Source organism: Zootoca vivipara, chromosome 8, assembly GCF_965207765.1.
Source record: "Zootoca vivipara chromosome 8, rZooViv2.hap1.1, whole genome shotgun sequence".
Lineage (NCBI taxonomy): Eukaryota > Metazoa > Chordata > Lepidosauria > Squamata > Lacertidae > Zootoca > Zootoca vivipara.
Window position 1 is genome coordinate 70039739 of NC_142591.1, and position 14402 is coordinate 70054140.

General features: G+C 43.0%; 1 protein-coding gene across 1 annotated transcript in view; it reads right to left on the reverse strand.

The window, feature by feature from the left end:
• Nucleotides 1-2682: 2682 nt before the first annotated feature.
• LOC148684892 (uncharacterized) overlaps nucleotides 2683-14402 on the reverse strand; it is a 77946-nt gene continuing 66226 nt past the window's right edge. The window contains exon 3 of the mRNA XM_088676416.1: nucleotides 2683-2897. Within this exon, the coding sequence (XP_088532542.1) occupies nucleotides 2683-2897 (215 nt within the window). The remainder of the gene's footprint in view (nucleotides 2898-14402) is intronic.

Genomic DNA, 14402 nt, shown 5'->3' on the forward strand with positions numbered 1-14402 from the left:
TGGTCTACAGCAATTCTCTCTGCTCTCTTCCTGACTCGAGCGGCATAAAGTGTCTCTACTGGAGGCAAACTAACACCAATTACCCTCTCTGCAGTTCTCACTGCTCGTCGGAGCCTCTTCTTATCCAGGTTAGAGGCTGTACCATACCAGACAGTAATGGAATTACAGAGAACAGTTTCAATAGTACCTCTATAAAATTGGACCAACGATTCTTGGGGCAGATTAAATTTCCTTAGCTGTCGCAAGAAATACAATCTCTGGTGTACCTTTTAAATAATAATATTGATGTTATCTGACCAATTCATTTTTTGAGAGATCATCAAGTCCAAGAACTTAAGGACTCTACCACTACAACCATGTTACCAAGAATGGAGATTGGCAACGAGGTGGGAGGATGCCTTCTAAAAATCATTTATCATTTCCACTGTCTTTTGGGCATTTAGCACCAAGTTATTCTTGCTGCACCACAAGACAAGACGATCTACTTCCCGCCTATATGCAGATTCATCCTCCTCCTGGATGAGCCCAATGACTGTGGTATCATCCGCAAATTTCAAGATCTTAACCGATGGATCAGTTGAAGTGCAGTCATTTGTGTATAGAGAAAAAAAGCAGTGGCGAAAGCACGCATCCCTGGGGAACACCTGTACCGACGGTATTGATTGGAACCCATTCATATCGTATTCTATCGCAGACCCTCCAAGTGTCCCTATTTTCCAGGGACAGTCAGTCCCAGATTTGTGTTATGTGTGTACTGGTGTGCTTAATGGAAACCATAAAAGGAAATCACTGGCCTGTATACGAAAAATATGGTTACAAGGGAACCTGATGTACCTTAACCATGGTTTGTGCCAGCTAGGGATGGATTAACTTTTCTATTTTGGTTTCTGTCAGTTTCTTGTATTTCTAACTTTATGCTTAGCTCATCCCATTTACACATCAACTTTCATTCCCCCCCCCCATTAAAAGGCCTCATGAAATTGTGTGTACGTTTCCATTCTCATTCCTCCAAATCTATGTATTTTTGTATCAGTGTTGCCTAATAAATGCATTATAAGACAATTTCGTATGCTTTTAAATGAATATATGCATTTTGCAAGCAATTTCCCCTAATATAAGGCAGTTTTGTACATTATGTTATACAGCTGCATGTATACTGCATCACAAAATGAGAAGAAGTGCAATTTTTGAAGGATAGCTGTGGTTCAGTTCACTGATTGGTTCAGGAAGAGCAGATTGGGTAGGGTGTGTATTGAAATGTGAATTGAGTCAACCCTCCTATCCTGAGTGTCAGTGCATAATGCAAAACCATTGTAATCCCAGGGATGCAAAAAAATATTTCCTGAGATGGAAGAGACAAATGTGCATTTCTGAAGCTTGCTCCTTGATTGCAAACCATAGTTTCTGGGAATCCAGCATTACATTTTTACCTCTACAACAAAAGAAAAAGGTAAGTTGAATGATATGATGAAGCCTTTTGCTGATTTTCTTTCCTTAGCTGCCAAATTTGACTTAAGGAACAATTTGCATACTTGAGTGACATTGATAATGACAGGTAGCAATATGTTCAAACTCGCTTTTCTTTCACCAAGTATTAATGATTGTGGTCCCAAAGCAGCGAGAGCACAGTTAAAATTTATGACAGTTTAGACAGGTAAAGTAGTGAAAGAGCTTGCTTAATAACTTTGACCTATAGAATCTACCGAGACACTAAATCTGCACTGATATTCTCCTGGCAAGCCGGGAGAAGAGTTGCTGAGAGTTGCTCTAGCCTTCTGATGACTTACTCAAGAATAGACTCATTGAAGTCTTTGACACTCTTTCACAGTGAGTGACGGGAACAGTAGGCAGGGTAATGGAGGAGAATTTGAGAAGTTATTGCCAAAAGTGAACCTTGCAGTGAGAAATGTTTAAGGAAAGAAAACAAATATGAAGCATTCCATATGTAGAACTCTAATCAGATTTATACATGATGGGGGGGGGGGGCAGGCAAAACAAACCTGTTCCTCTGTAAACATAAGATTCCGCTAGACATACTTGTTGTTTCGCGTTAGACAAAATGGCACACGCCAAGAGGTTCGGGGTGTCTCCTCTTTTGCTTTAGAGATGCTCTTCTCTAGAAATCTAATCAACATACAGTGGTACCTCGACTTACGAATTTAATTCGTTCTGAATTCACATTCATAAATCGAAAATTTCGTAAGTTGAATCACGGTTTACCATAGGAATGCAATGGAAATGGATTAATTCATTCCGGAGCCTAGAAAAAAGACCCAGACACCCAGTTTTTTGTGTGAGAAACTTTAAAGGCATGCACTTTAAAGGCATGCAAACTGCACAGCAACATTGCCTTTTCAGTGCAGGGAGCGCGGGCGGCGGCGATCCGGCGGGAGGCCGGCGGCGCGGCAAGGCCCTGATCTGGCCGGGTGGGAGCTGGCAGTGCCGACAGCAATCCGTCCTGAGGCCGGCGGTGGCGGAGAGGGCCCGATCTGGCCGGGCAGGAGCCGGCAATGCCGGCAGCGATCCGGCCCGAGGCCGTGCAGCAGTGGAGAGGGCCCGATCCGGCTGGGCGGGAGCCGGCAGTGTGAGGCTGGCAGTGGCGGAGAGGACTCGATCTGGCCGGGCAGGAGCTGGCAGTGCCAACAGTGATCCGGCCCGAGGCCGTGCGGCGATGGTGAGGGGTCAATCCGGCCCGAGGCCGGTCAGCGAGGTGCCGGGAGCAATCCGGCGGGAGGCCAGCGCCTGCAACGATGCCCCGATTCGGCCTTCGGGTGTTGAAAAAATTTGTAAGCGCTCGCCAATTATTTTAGTTCGTAAGTCGAATATTTCGTAAGTCGAGTCATTCGTAACTCGAGGTACCACTGTGGAGGTGTTGCTTTCAGTCCTGGACTGTGGATCTGTCAAAGGACAGTAGCCACATTGAAAATTGATCTTTAACAGCAGGATAGAAATGTTTCAGATAAATTTCCTCAATTAAACTTGTCAGTATCACATATTCTTACACACCGGAATGTGATGCATACAATTGCAGGCTCAGATGCAATGCAGCCAAGACCATTGCGATGAACACAGAACAACCAATCGGGAATTGAACAGGACACAACTTTATTGATTATGGTTTGGGGGGGGGGGTGTATCCTAAATCAACCAACCTGTCTGCTGGTTGAATATTTTGGCAAGGTTAAGGACATATGTGCATCAAATTGAGATGACCCCTCCAAGGTCTACATTTTTAGGGTGCTATGGCCCATTAGCTCCCATCCGGGTGTCTGGGCAGAAGCACCTCCCCCTGAATCCATTTAACAGGATACCGGGGGGGACGACCCTTTGTCTACTTAGGTAAAGGATTCAGCCCAATGCCTTATCCATCATGAGAGTAAGCCCCTCCTTGCTAGTTCACTGATGATGAGCCATCTGTTCAGCAAATAACTAAACCTAGTGTGTAAAAAAATCCACATTTTGTTGAAGATTCATTCCCTGTGTCTGCTGTCTATCACATGATGGTATATGTTTTTTCATTCCACAGAGTGGGAAGTGACGAAGACAGGCTGTTTGTGTTGCGTGAAGTGGGACTATTGTCTTTTGTTCTTTCCCTCTTTGCTGCCTGATGCTAGAGAGAGAGGGAGCCATGCTGCAGTGTTCCATGTGTTTTGATATGTAAATAAAAGTAGAGTAGCCAAAATGCTGAGTTGCTGAGTTCTGTTACGCAACTGCGCAAACTCTGCAAATCCGTAAGTGTGGTGATGTTTCTTGGCATCAGTCGCTGTGATGTTCGGGCTGCAGAAAGCTTTGTAGCCCCGAACGATCAACCAGGAGGGAGAGAACATGCCAGTCGGGCATGTGTCTCTGCCAGGGTCCTATTTGTGAGTAAGAGATCTTAAAACATTTAACATACAGTCATACCTTAGTTTAAGTATGCTTCAGTTTGAGTACTTTCAGTTTAAGTACTCCGCGGACCTGTTAAGTACGCTTCAGGTTAAGTGCAGACTTCTGGAACCAATTGTGTACTTAAACCGAGGTACCACTGTAATTACCTTATGCTTTTCTGCCTAAATCCAAAAAGTTTCCTATAAATTTGATAGTTGCATACTGAGATTGAGCATTACCAAATAGCTATTCAGAAAAGCACATTCTCTTCAGAGATCCATGCCACTGAACTGAAATCAATAAATATATTGTGGGCTGAAAGCCTCACTCTTCAGTTTCATATTACCTATTTAATATCTATAATTTAAAGGTATTTACAACTATGAATGCTTTCCCTCCAGTTCTGAACACCACCAAGAGCTTTCTTGGGTATAAATGTTATCTCGGTCCTTGTAGACATCAAAACCATCCTTTAATACCATACATTCTTTTTACTCTGTCAACATCATGATCCTGAGAATTACCTTTTCCTATTGGCCAGTTCACATTTAGAGAGGATACTGTGTAAACAACAGTAGATGCCAAAGACTACTCTGAATCCAACAATATGGATGCACTGTGGGTGGGAAGTTCCCGCGTCTAGATAGTTGGTCAATTTACTGCTTTGAATGAGGTCATATTCTCCATGAAGGAGCAGGTTTGTGGTCTGGGGATGTTGCTGGACCCACCTCAGGAGTATCTTTGACCAGCGGTGCTTGGTAAGACAGCAGTGGCCTTTTCTGGGTCAGGGCAGGCTGATCACTGTTGTCCATGGTGGTCTCCAGATTGAATTACAGCAAAACACTCCATGTGGGGCTGCCCTTTAGTGCAGGGAGTGCAAATTGTGGTGGCTTGACTGCTCACTGGGATCTCTCCATAACATTATGCCACTGCTAATGGAATTTCACTGGCTGCCATGTAGCTGTTGAGCTACGTTCAAGGTGCTTGTATTGGTGTACAAAGCCCTATACAGCTTGGGAATGGTAAACCTAAAATACCACTTCAGTCTTTACATACATACTGCATTCTGTAGGAGAGGACAACAGGGGGTCTTTATGTGTGATGTCCGAATCAGGCCTTTAGTGTGAAGGCACCTACACTTTGGAACTCTTTCCCATTGCACATCAGACAAGCACCTTCTCTAGGGCCTTTTCAGCACTCGCAAAGACCCGTTCTGTGCCCAATAAGCACAGGATGCCTTTATCCGGAGGTGTTACTTCCCATAGTTTGCAGCAAAATACTGGGCAACATTTTGCCCAGGATCTTCTCTGTGTGATGGGCTCATGGGAAAAAACTGTCCCATGAACTCTTGCTGTAGAGGAAAGACTATATAACACTGCTTCCCCTGGAGCTCACAGCCATTTTGCTTTGAGAGCTTCCCACCCGCCCAACCTCGGGTTATAGCCTTCACTGAGCAATTTTGGGTCACTAGTTGACAAGGTCAGAAATAATTTTTTTTTCTCCCTCAACCTGATTGGCACTTGCTTAGAGTTGTGGGGTTTTGTTGCCTTTGCCTCAGTGAAATTATGGCTTTCCTTTGTTAGGTGGAAAAACGTTTGTATGAGGGCGGAAATGGCATTGGTCAGGATCAACATAGTATAGGTAAAGGTAAAGGGACCCCTGACCATAAGGTCCAATCGTGGATGACTCTGGGGTTGCGGCACTCATCTCACTTTACTGGCCGAGGGAGCCGGCATACAGCTTCCGGCTCATGTGGCCAGCATGACAAAGCTGCTACTGGGAACCAGAGCAAAGCACTGAAACACCGTTAACCCACCCACCGGAGCGGTACCTATTTATCTACTTGCACTTTGACATGCTTTTGAACTGCTAGGATGACAGGAGCAGGAACCGAGCAACAGGAGCTCACCCCATCATGGGGATTCGAACCGCAGACCTTCCGATTGGCAAGCCCTAGGCTCTGTGGTTTAGACCACAGCACCACCTGCGTCCCTTACCAACATAGTATAGGGGGGACTTAATAAGGTGCCAGAGGGGAGGATTGACCACGGCAAACCCAATTGTGGGTTCAGTATCTGCCTGGTTGGTCCCCGCACTGAGACCTTGCTTGCTTGGCTTGCACGATGGAAAGATTCAGCACTGGCCCACTCCCGTTGCACAAGTTTTGGAGCAATCCAAACCCACTGGATCCATTCCATCAACATTGGGCTTGTGGAATGATGAACTGATTCTCAGACCCAATGCTATGCCAACACTTGCCCTGTCTGCTGCTCTCATGGGTCACATAAAACACCTGCCTGGGCAAATGCATTTTCCATTCAACAAGCCTTCTAAGATCTTTATGCCAGATGGTATCTGTCCTGGTTCTGAATTGATCTTATGTACATATTGTTCTTTTAAACTGGTTTTATAATTATAGGTTTGCTTGTTTTAAGTTTTTATATCCAATTGCTTCTAACTGTTTTTACATATGTCACTGTTTTTATATTGTAACTTGAGAATCACGGAAAGTGATTCATAACTAACATAGGTAAAGGTAAAGGGGCCCCTGACCATCAGGTCCAGTCGTGTCCGACTCTGGGGTTGCGGCTCTCATCTCGCTCTATAGGCCGAGGGAGCCGGCGTTTGTCCGCAGACAGCTTCTGGGTCATGTGGCCAGCATGACAAAGCTGCTTCTGGCGAACCAGAGCAGCGCACGGAAACACCGTTTACCTTCCCGCTGGAGCGGTCCCTATTTATCTACTTGCACTTTGATGTGCTTTCGAACTGCTAGGTGGGCAGGAGCTGGGACCGAGCAACGGGAGTTCACCCCATTGCTGGGATTCGAACTGCCGACCTTCTAATCAGCAAGCCCTAGACTCTGTGGTTTAACCCACAGCGCCACCTGGGTCCCTATATAACTAACATAAATAATAATAAAATTATACGATTCAATGTATCATTTTACAACGTTTCAGTATTGCAAAGAATTATCCACTCTTATTGATTGATTTGTTTTTCCACAGGCAGTCAACTATAAGCATTACAATTACAACCACCTTCATAACTATTTTTTTTTAAAGAGAGTCAACAACAATGGCAAGCATAATGGATGCCAAATGCAATTCAAAGAAACCCAATCCAAGTCAATTCAACAATTCAGTATTTGTTTTAACTGTATCAGGTATGTTAAAATTATTTTCATAAAAGGTTTGTGAGCATGTGACTTTTGAGAATTTGGGATGGATGCAAGAGTTTAAAAAATGGAGGAGTCTGAACTTTCTGACTAAGAGACTAGTTAGCTTCTCAACAAAATAGAACAAGTGTTAAGAACAGCAATACGCGATATGTTTCATTTAAGAAACCAGCAGGACATCCCTTGGCAATCCTGAAGGGAATGCAGGGGAAAGGTGTGTGAAAGTGGTATCAGCGATAAGCTACTCAACCAACACAAGCCGATTAGTATACTTGTTTGGTGTGTAGAAAGATAGGATCACAAAAATGCTACAGTGCCTTAGAGACAATTGGGTTTATTCCGGCATTATTTGCTGTGTAAGGCAGGAGCCTCGGTTTCTTTTCCCCCAATCTCCCTTGCTTCATAGTTTATGTTTGGTAAGGACCAAAGTGACTCAAATTCTCTGGTACTGGATTATCAATCAAATGGAGTAGACAGGGCTATAAAGAGAAACATGTCCGGAGCCCTTTTTCCAGTTTTCCTCCTCCTTAAACATTAGCCTTATTGAAAATGTAGTGAGGTACAGCTGTGCTATACCCCATGTCTCATCCATGCTGTCATGGCCCCCTCAACCCCAGCCCCACTGCTCAGGCATTGGGGTGGTGGGCAGTATTCAATTAAGTATATTCTGGAGTATAAAACGACAGGGTGTATAAGACGACCCCCAACTTTTCCAGTTAAAATATAGAGTTTGGGATATACTCACGGTATAAGAAATACGACCCGGCGTATAAGACGACCCCTGACTTTTGAGAATATTTTCCTGGGTTCAAAAGTAGTCTTATACGCAGGAATATACAGTAAATCAGTTTGCAGCTCCCTTAACATGGAAAACCATGCTAGTAAAGTGATGAAATTTGGGGCTTGTATACTGACATACAGTTATTTTGCACAGTTTTCATGGGGGAACAGAAGCATGGGTGGGGAAGTAGTGCTGTGTCACACCACACTTCCTGATATGAACGAAATTTAGCATGACATGCCGGTGCATTGCTCAAAAAGCCACCGTTCCATAACACAGCAGGCGCTGCAGTGTGAATGGAACGTTGGAAAATGTGACACGAGTGCTACCCTTATCAGGAATAACTAACACAAACTTCCCCACATCTGAATGCTCCTTTAGGCTTATCCAGCAGGTATCTTTGAGTGTACTGATTATGCAATATTCTCAGCCTATAGCCATCCGCATGGTATTTGCTCACTGTAAACACTCTTTACTGTTGATGTTTTAAAGCTATTTTTAGGGGGGAACAGCAAAAACAGCACACAGGATTCCCTAGTGAACAATATGCACAATGCATGCCACACTCTCTCTATATTTTATGGTTTTATATTTTGATTTTGTTCTGTGAAGCGCCCTGAGACCTCCAGGTATAGGGCGGTATATAAATTCAATACACAATAACAATAATAATATGACCCCATTGCAATGGGTAGCAGTGGGAGGCACTGTGACAGAAGTGGTAGGACCAGCTAGCGGCAGTAGTAAGACTCTCCCCTAGCTGTGATAGCTGAATGAGGGATGGGCCCAAACAGGGTTATTGATTATTTGTAAAGCTGTGCTGAACACTCTTGACTTTTCATCTTCAGGCTGAAAAAATGCTATTGTGGCAGCATAGAAATATTGCTGTAAAATATGTGCAAATACGATTTCCCCCCATATTGTTTCAGTTGGTTGGTTCACCATACTATCTTTCCCCCTCTGGCTGTTGTTGCTGCTCCTGCCTAGATTAGTCACATGGGTTATTCCAACCAATGAGGGATCACATGGTGAATGGGAAAATGTCATAATGATGCTAGCTTCATGGCCATTCAGATTTGATGATGCGGTGCAGCTACTGAGGACTAGTTGACGGAAAGTGAGAACAAGTCTGGCTAATTGAAAATAATAGCTTTTTAATGGATACTTTAAGGGTTTCTTTCTTTTTAACTATTGCTGAAATTGTTTAGGCTCAGTTCTCCTTTTTGTATTTCCCCTCTATTTACACACACCTTAAGTAGCTGTCAAATACTTTCTTAGATAAGATGCAGTGATTTGATGTGTTCTGAAACTAAAAGTTAAGGTATATTCAGGTAATGCCTTCTTTTGGCTGTGAATTGTAATGTGGCTAAAGCCTGTGTAAACATTTCCATATTAATTTACTCATGTTCTACTCATTCATTTAAATTAGGGTTTATCATTTTGCTGGGTCCTATCCTCCAAATACTATATAAGCATTTTAAATGAGTTTGATAATGGTGCTCAAGTTTAAGATTCTTGCAGGAATTGGAATCAGGGTTTTCACATCTACCATTGTAAAAAATGCTTAGAATAAGTTAGTGCTGATAAATTGCTAAGCAGAGATGCAGGTAGAATCAATAGTGTGTCTGGAAAGCTGAACAACAGTGGCTACAGGCAATGCTAAAAATGTACATACAATTACCTGATTTGCATACATTACCTATTGGTTGCCCTGAAATTTCTAGATTACTTTGACTCATCTGTAGAATAGGGGAACTCTTATGAAGAGCAATAAGATATAATATTGAGGTGGTGAATTAGTAAGGGTGGATGAGAAGATTAGAGGAGAAACTGAGTGGGTTTTTACAATGGATTAAACTTCCAGCTTTATTTAAATTAAAGAGGAACTATCACCCCATTATATTGTTCCTTACAAGGAGAATTCATTTCTACGTTCCACTAAATCCTTATTAAACACAAACCCTGGAATTAATGCAAGCAGCACTATTGTAACTAGGGTGCTTAAAAGAGGAATATGTACTGAGAGAAATTCAATGTAACTCTTCCAGTGGGAACTGGAAGTGTCAATTTAGAACAACTTTCCGAGGGGCCATTATTTCCATGTGAACAAACTGGTCATCTGATTTTTCAATCTCTTCTCTTCCTATTGTCACAAGCATTTCAAATAGGAAGAAACAAATCTCATCCCCTCCCCCATCTTAAATTCAGGTTGCCACATTTCCACATCAGTTTCCAAATCATATTGAAAAGTCCTCATGAACATCCATTACCATTTTAGAGTGCAGTTCTCCTGCATTTTTGCCAAAGCAATTTCTCCTAACCGTATGCATTTTTGTGGGCAGATTCCCCCCCCCATATATGCATTTTTGTACAAATTCATTTGATTGGAGAGGGGTTTATTGGTTTGTGAGGTTTTTTGTTCTCGTTTTTATTATGTGCGTTGTGTTTTTTTATCTTGCATTTTACGCCGTGAAGCACTCTGAGATATTCAGATGAAGGGTGGTTTACAAATTTAATAAATAGTAAATAAATAGTTCAGCGATAGGCGATTTTCCAAAGACAACTGCATTACTGTTCACATATTGTTTAGGAAGGGAGAATTAGGTAGCTTCACATTAAAATGTGAAGAGAACTGGATCTCTCTCCCATCCCTACACCCCAAAGCATGTTATATGAAGCCAGAAGGAAGTACCATGATGGTGACCTGAAAATTTGAAGAACTCTTAGACAATCATTCCCCACCTCTAAGGAGCAAGCAGAAGGAGTAAAGGGCACTGTGTTCATGCTCTCAGCTGTGTAGAAATTAGTGTTTATAGGGGCAGAGCAGGATTCTGCCTGCTGGTGCAGTCTTCCACATCTCCAAAGTCTTGCTGGACTCATGTCCAGAGTATGCATATAATATGTACACAGTTTTTGGTTTTTTTTGGTTTTTTAATGCACATAGACTTTATCCATCTGATGAGGACCCCCTATTTTGAATGCATTGGAAACGTTGTTTTAACTGGCAGGTGTACCAATGGAGGGCGACTAATAAACTGAACACAATGGATTGTAGTCAAGATAGCATTCAGCAGATCATTCTGTCAACACAAGGTCTTCTCTTTGCACAACAGAACAATCTTCCACTCCCCACCCCCCTACCCTCCAGGATGACCCAGGGCATGCATGAGAATAGGAGAGGAGGGAATCTCATTATGCCAGCACTAATCCTTGCACCAGCACAATTATTTAGTTGAATCCCGCCCGTAATAAAACTGCCGGCTCTTCTTACTGCCTTGGCGTGCAATTCAATTGGAGTGAGGCTTCTGCAAGAAGTAAACATGCAAGCCCACTGTCTCTGCATCTGTCTTCATTGCAAGAAGGCAATCCTGCTATCTGCAGTTTAGCAAGGGGAAAGCAGTGTACGTGGGCTGTGTTTTGATGCTGCAGTCAGGTGCTGATGAAGAGTTTGATTACAATCTGAGCAATCAAGGAAGAGCCCTGTGGTAGCTGGCACCGCGACTGGATGGCATCTACCAGCGGCAAACAAAACACCTTTTCTGTGTGTGTTCCAATCAACAAGAGGATGGCGATTCTGCAAATGCCCTTCATGTTGGCTGCCAGAGCACGAACAAAATGGCAAAATATATAGTTTCTGCCTAGCAGATAGTTTTCTGATGGGAAACAAACAGCTCTGATCTGTATTGTCATTAGACCAGGTCCTCTTTGCAAGTTGGATACAATTTGCAACTTTGCAGTTGCCAATTTCAAGCCTCACTAAGCTTTCTTATTAACGTGATAAATTATATGTTCAGTATTAAAACACTCAATTCATTAATGTCTGTTTAGACAGTACAGAGGTCAGCGAAGCCTTGTTTCCTCTCAAAGGTGAGGCTAGATAAATAGAACAAAAGTGCAGCAGTGGGATGCTGTGTTCATCTTTGAGGGTGGTCATTTGCTGATTGCCATTGTGCTTCATTGCCAAATGATGAGTTCCACCTAAATGGACACCTGGAAAATGAATAAAGAAATCAGAACAGCATTTGAAGTTTTTCTCTCATTCATTGGTGTGTTTGTGTGTGTATCAAACATTCTAATTACATCACAGAAACCAACGTCCGTTCCTGGGTTCCACCTTTTTTGTCACATTCTAGAATGACCAAGATGATGAAGAGAGAAGAATTGATTTGGTTATATATGGCTGGGGCTATATTTATTATGCAGTGGGTGTAAAATCTGATTCCTGTCCAGACAGAAAAATTGTTGAGAGCTTTTTTGGGCAAAGTTGTTGAGCATTTTCATGTGTGTATGTGTAATGATGTTTTTGAGCTATTCTTAGGGAGGGGGGGACTGCCAATATGGGTTGCCATACATGGTGCCCCTCAAAATGTTGTGGACTACAACTCTCATCAGCCCCAGTCATGTGACCAATGATCAGATATTATGGGGGTTGTGACCTACTGTATTTTTCCATGTATAAGACTAGGATGTAAAATAGGTGTAAAATTGGGGCTCGTCTTATACACGGGTAGTGCTGAGAGATGTTTTCTTAATTTGGAGTCCTCCAAAATAGGGGGCATCTTATACAAGGGGGCGTCTTATACACGGAAAAATACGGTAGCTTCCAAAGGCAAATACAAAGGGATTTTTAATTTTTATGGACAGGTCTAGTTTTTAAACACAGTGAATTGTTTTTTTATTTTAAGACGCTCCAAAACTCATTGGAAAGAAAGAAAGAAAAAGAAAGAAAGAAAGAAAGAAAGAAAGAAAGAAAGAAAGAAAGAAAGAAAGAAAGAAAGAAAGAAAGAAAGAAAGAAAAGGCAGTCATTGTGGGAAAGGATGCCGAAGTAAATAAGCAGGATAGTTATTCACATGGGTCACTGTTCTCCTCTAAGTTTTGACTGTGAGAGTAGGATACTACTGGAGTGATCTGCTTCTTCCCCATCCAATCTTTTTTCCTATAAAACAATTAGAAATAATAGATATCTCTCTTGTTTCTTCATGGAGGTAATTTCCAGGAATAGGGAGGGAATGGCAAGAAAAAACAAGCTTGGAACAATAGCCCCTGGACCTATTTCTCTGAACTTCAGCAGATTTCTTACCCAAGGGCCCCCACCTCATGCCTCACTTTTCAGACTGTTTGCTCCCGCCCGCCTCCCAAAAAGTAACGGGAAAGTGGTTTCTATTTTCCTATTTCCAGATGGTAAAGTCTGCCTTTGTGATAGAATCACAGCAGCTATCTTCAGAAATCGGAAAGGTGTCATCTGCTCAGAATGGGAGACCATGTCTGAAATTTGCAGACAATTCTGACAAAACATTAAAATGGTAGATTATTTTTCATTTTGTTTTTTAATCAAAAGGTCCCCTGCAAAACCCTACTTGGATGGATCTTACTGAAATTTGTCAGGCTTAATCCATTTTGGAGGGGCGGTTGGAGAATGGATGGCAGCAAACAGATTGAGGTTGAAACAAGACAGAAGTCCTGTTTGTGGGGGACAGGAGGAGAGCAGGTGTGGAGGACTCCCTGGTCCTGAATGGGGTAACTGTGCCCCTGAAGGACCAGGTGCGCAGCCTGGGAGTCATTTTGGACTCACAGCTGTCCATGGAGGCACAGGTCAATTCTGTGTCCAGGGCAGCTGTTTATCAGCTCCATCTGGTACGCAGGCTGAGACCCTACCTGTCTCACCAGAGTGGTGCATGCTCTAGTTATCTCCCGCTTGGACTACTGCAATGTGCTCTACGTGGGGCTACCTTTGAAGGTGACCCGGAAACTACAACTAACCCAGAATGTGGCAGCTAGACTGGTGACTGGGAGCGGCCGCGGAGACCACATAACACCGGTCCTGAAAGACCTACATTGGCTCCCAGTATGTTTCCGAGCACAATTCAAAGTGTTGGTGCTGACCTTTAAAGCCCTGAATGGCCTCGGTCCAGTATACCTGAAGGAGCGTCTCCTCCCCCATCGTTCTGCCCGGACACTGAGGTCCAGCGCCGAGGGCCTTCTGGCGGTTCCCTCGCTACGAGAAGCCAAGTTACAGGGAACCAGGCACAGGGCCTTCTCGGTAGTGGCACCCACCCTGTGGAATGCCCTCCCACCAGAGGTCAAAGAGAATAACACTTTCCAGACCTTTAGAAGGCATCTGAAGGCAGCCCTGTTTAGGGAAGCTTTTAATGTTTGATGGATTTCTGTATTTTAATATTTTGTTGGAAGCCGCCCAGAGTGGCTGGGGGAACCCGGCCAGATGGGCGGGGTAGAAATAATAAATTATTATTATTATTATTATTATCCACTTATGTGAAATGGAAAGAGAGTTGTAGCCATTTTTATATACCCCATTATAGTCAGCGGGTGTGAAGCAGAGCTTTGAATTTAATAGATCAGATTCGGAGCCTAATAACAATCAGAAGGACATCGAGCCAATCAGATACAGATTGGGCTCCTTTCAAATGCTATCCCTACATTACACTATATATATATATGAAATTTTTGATCCATTGACCCCTTGGGAACAGAAGCAAGTGGGAGAAGCAACTCCTATCCACCGAGTGATTGAAATTTTAAAAAAGTACAAATCATAACTAAATCAAAGCACCCACTTT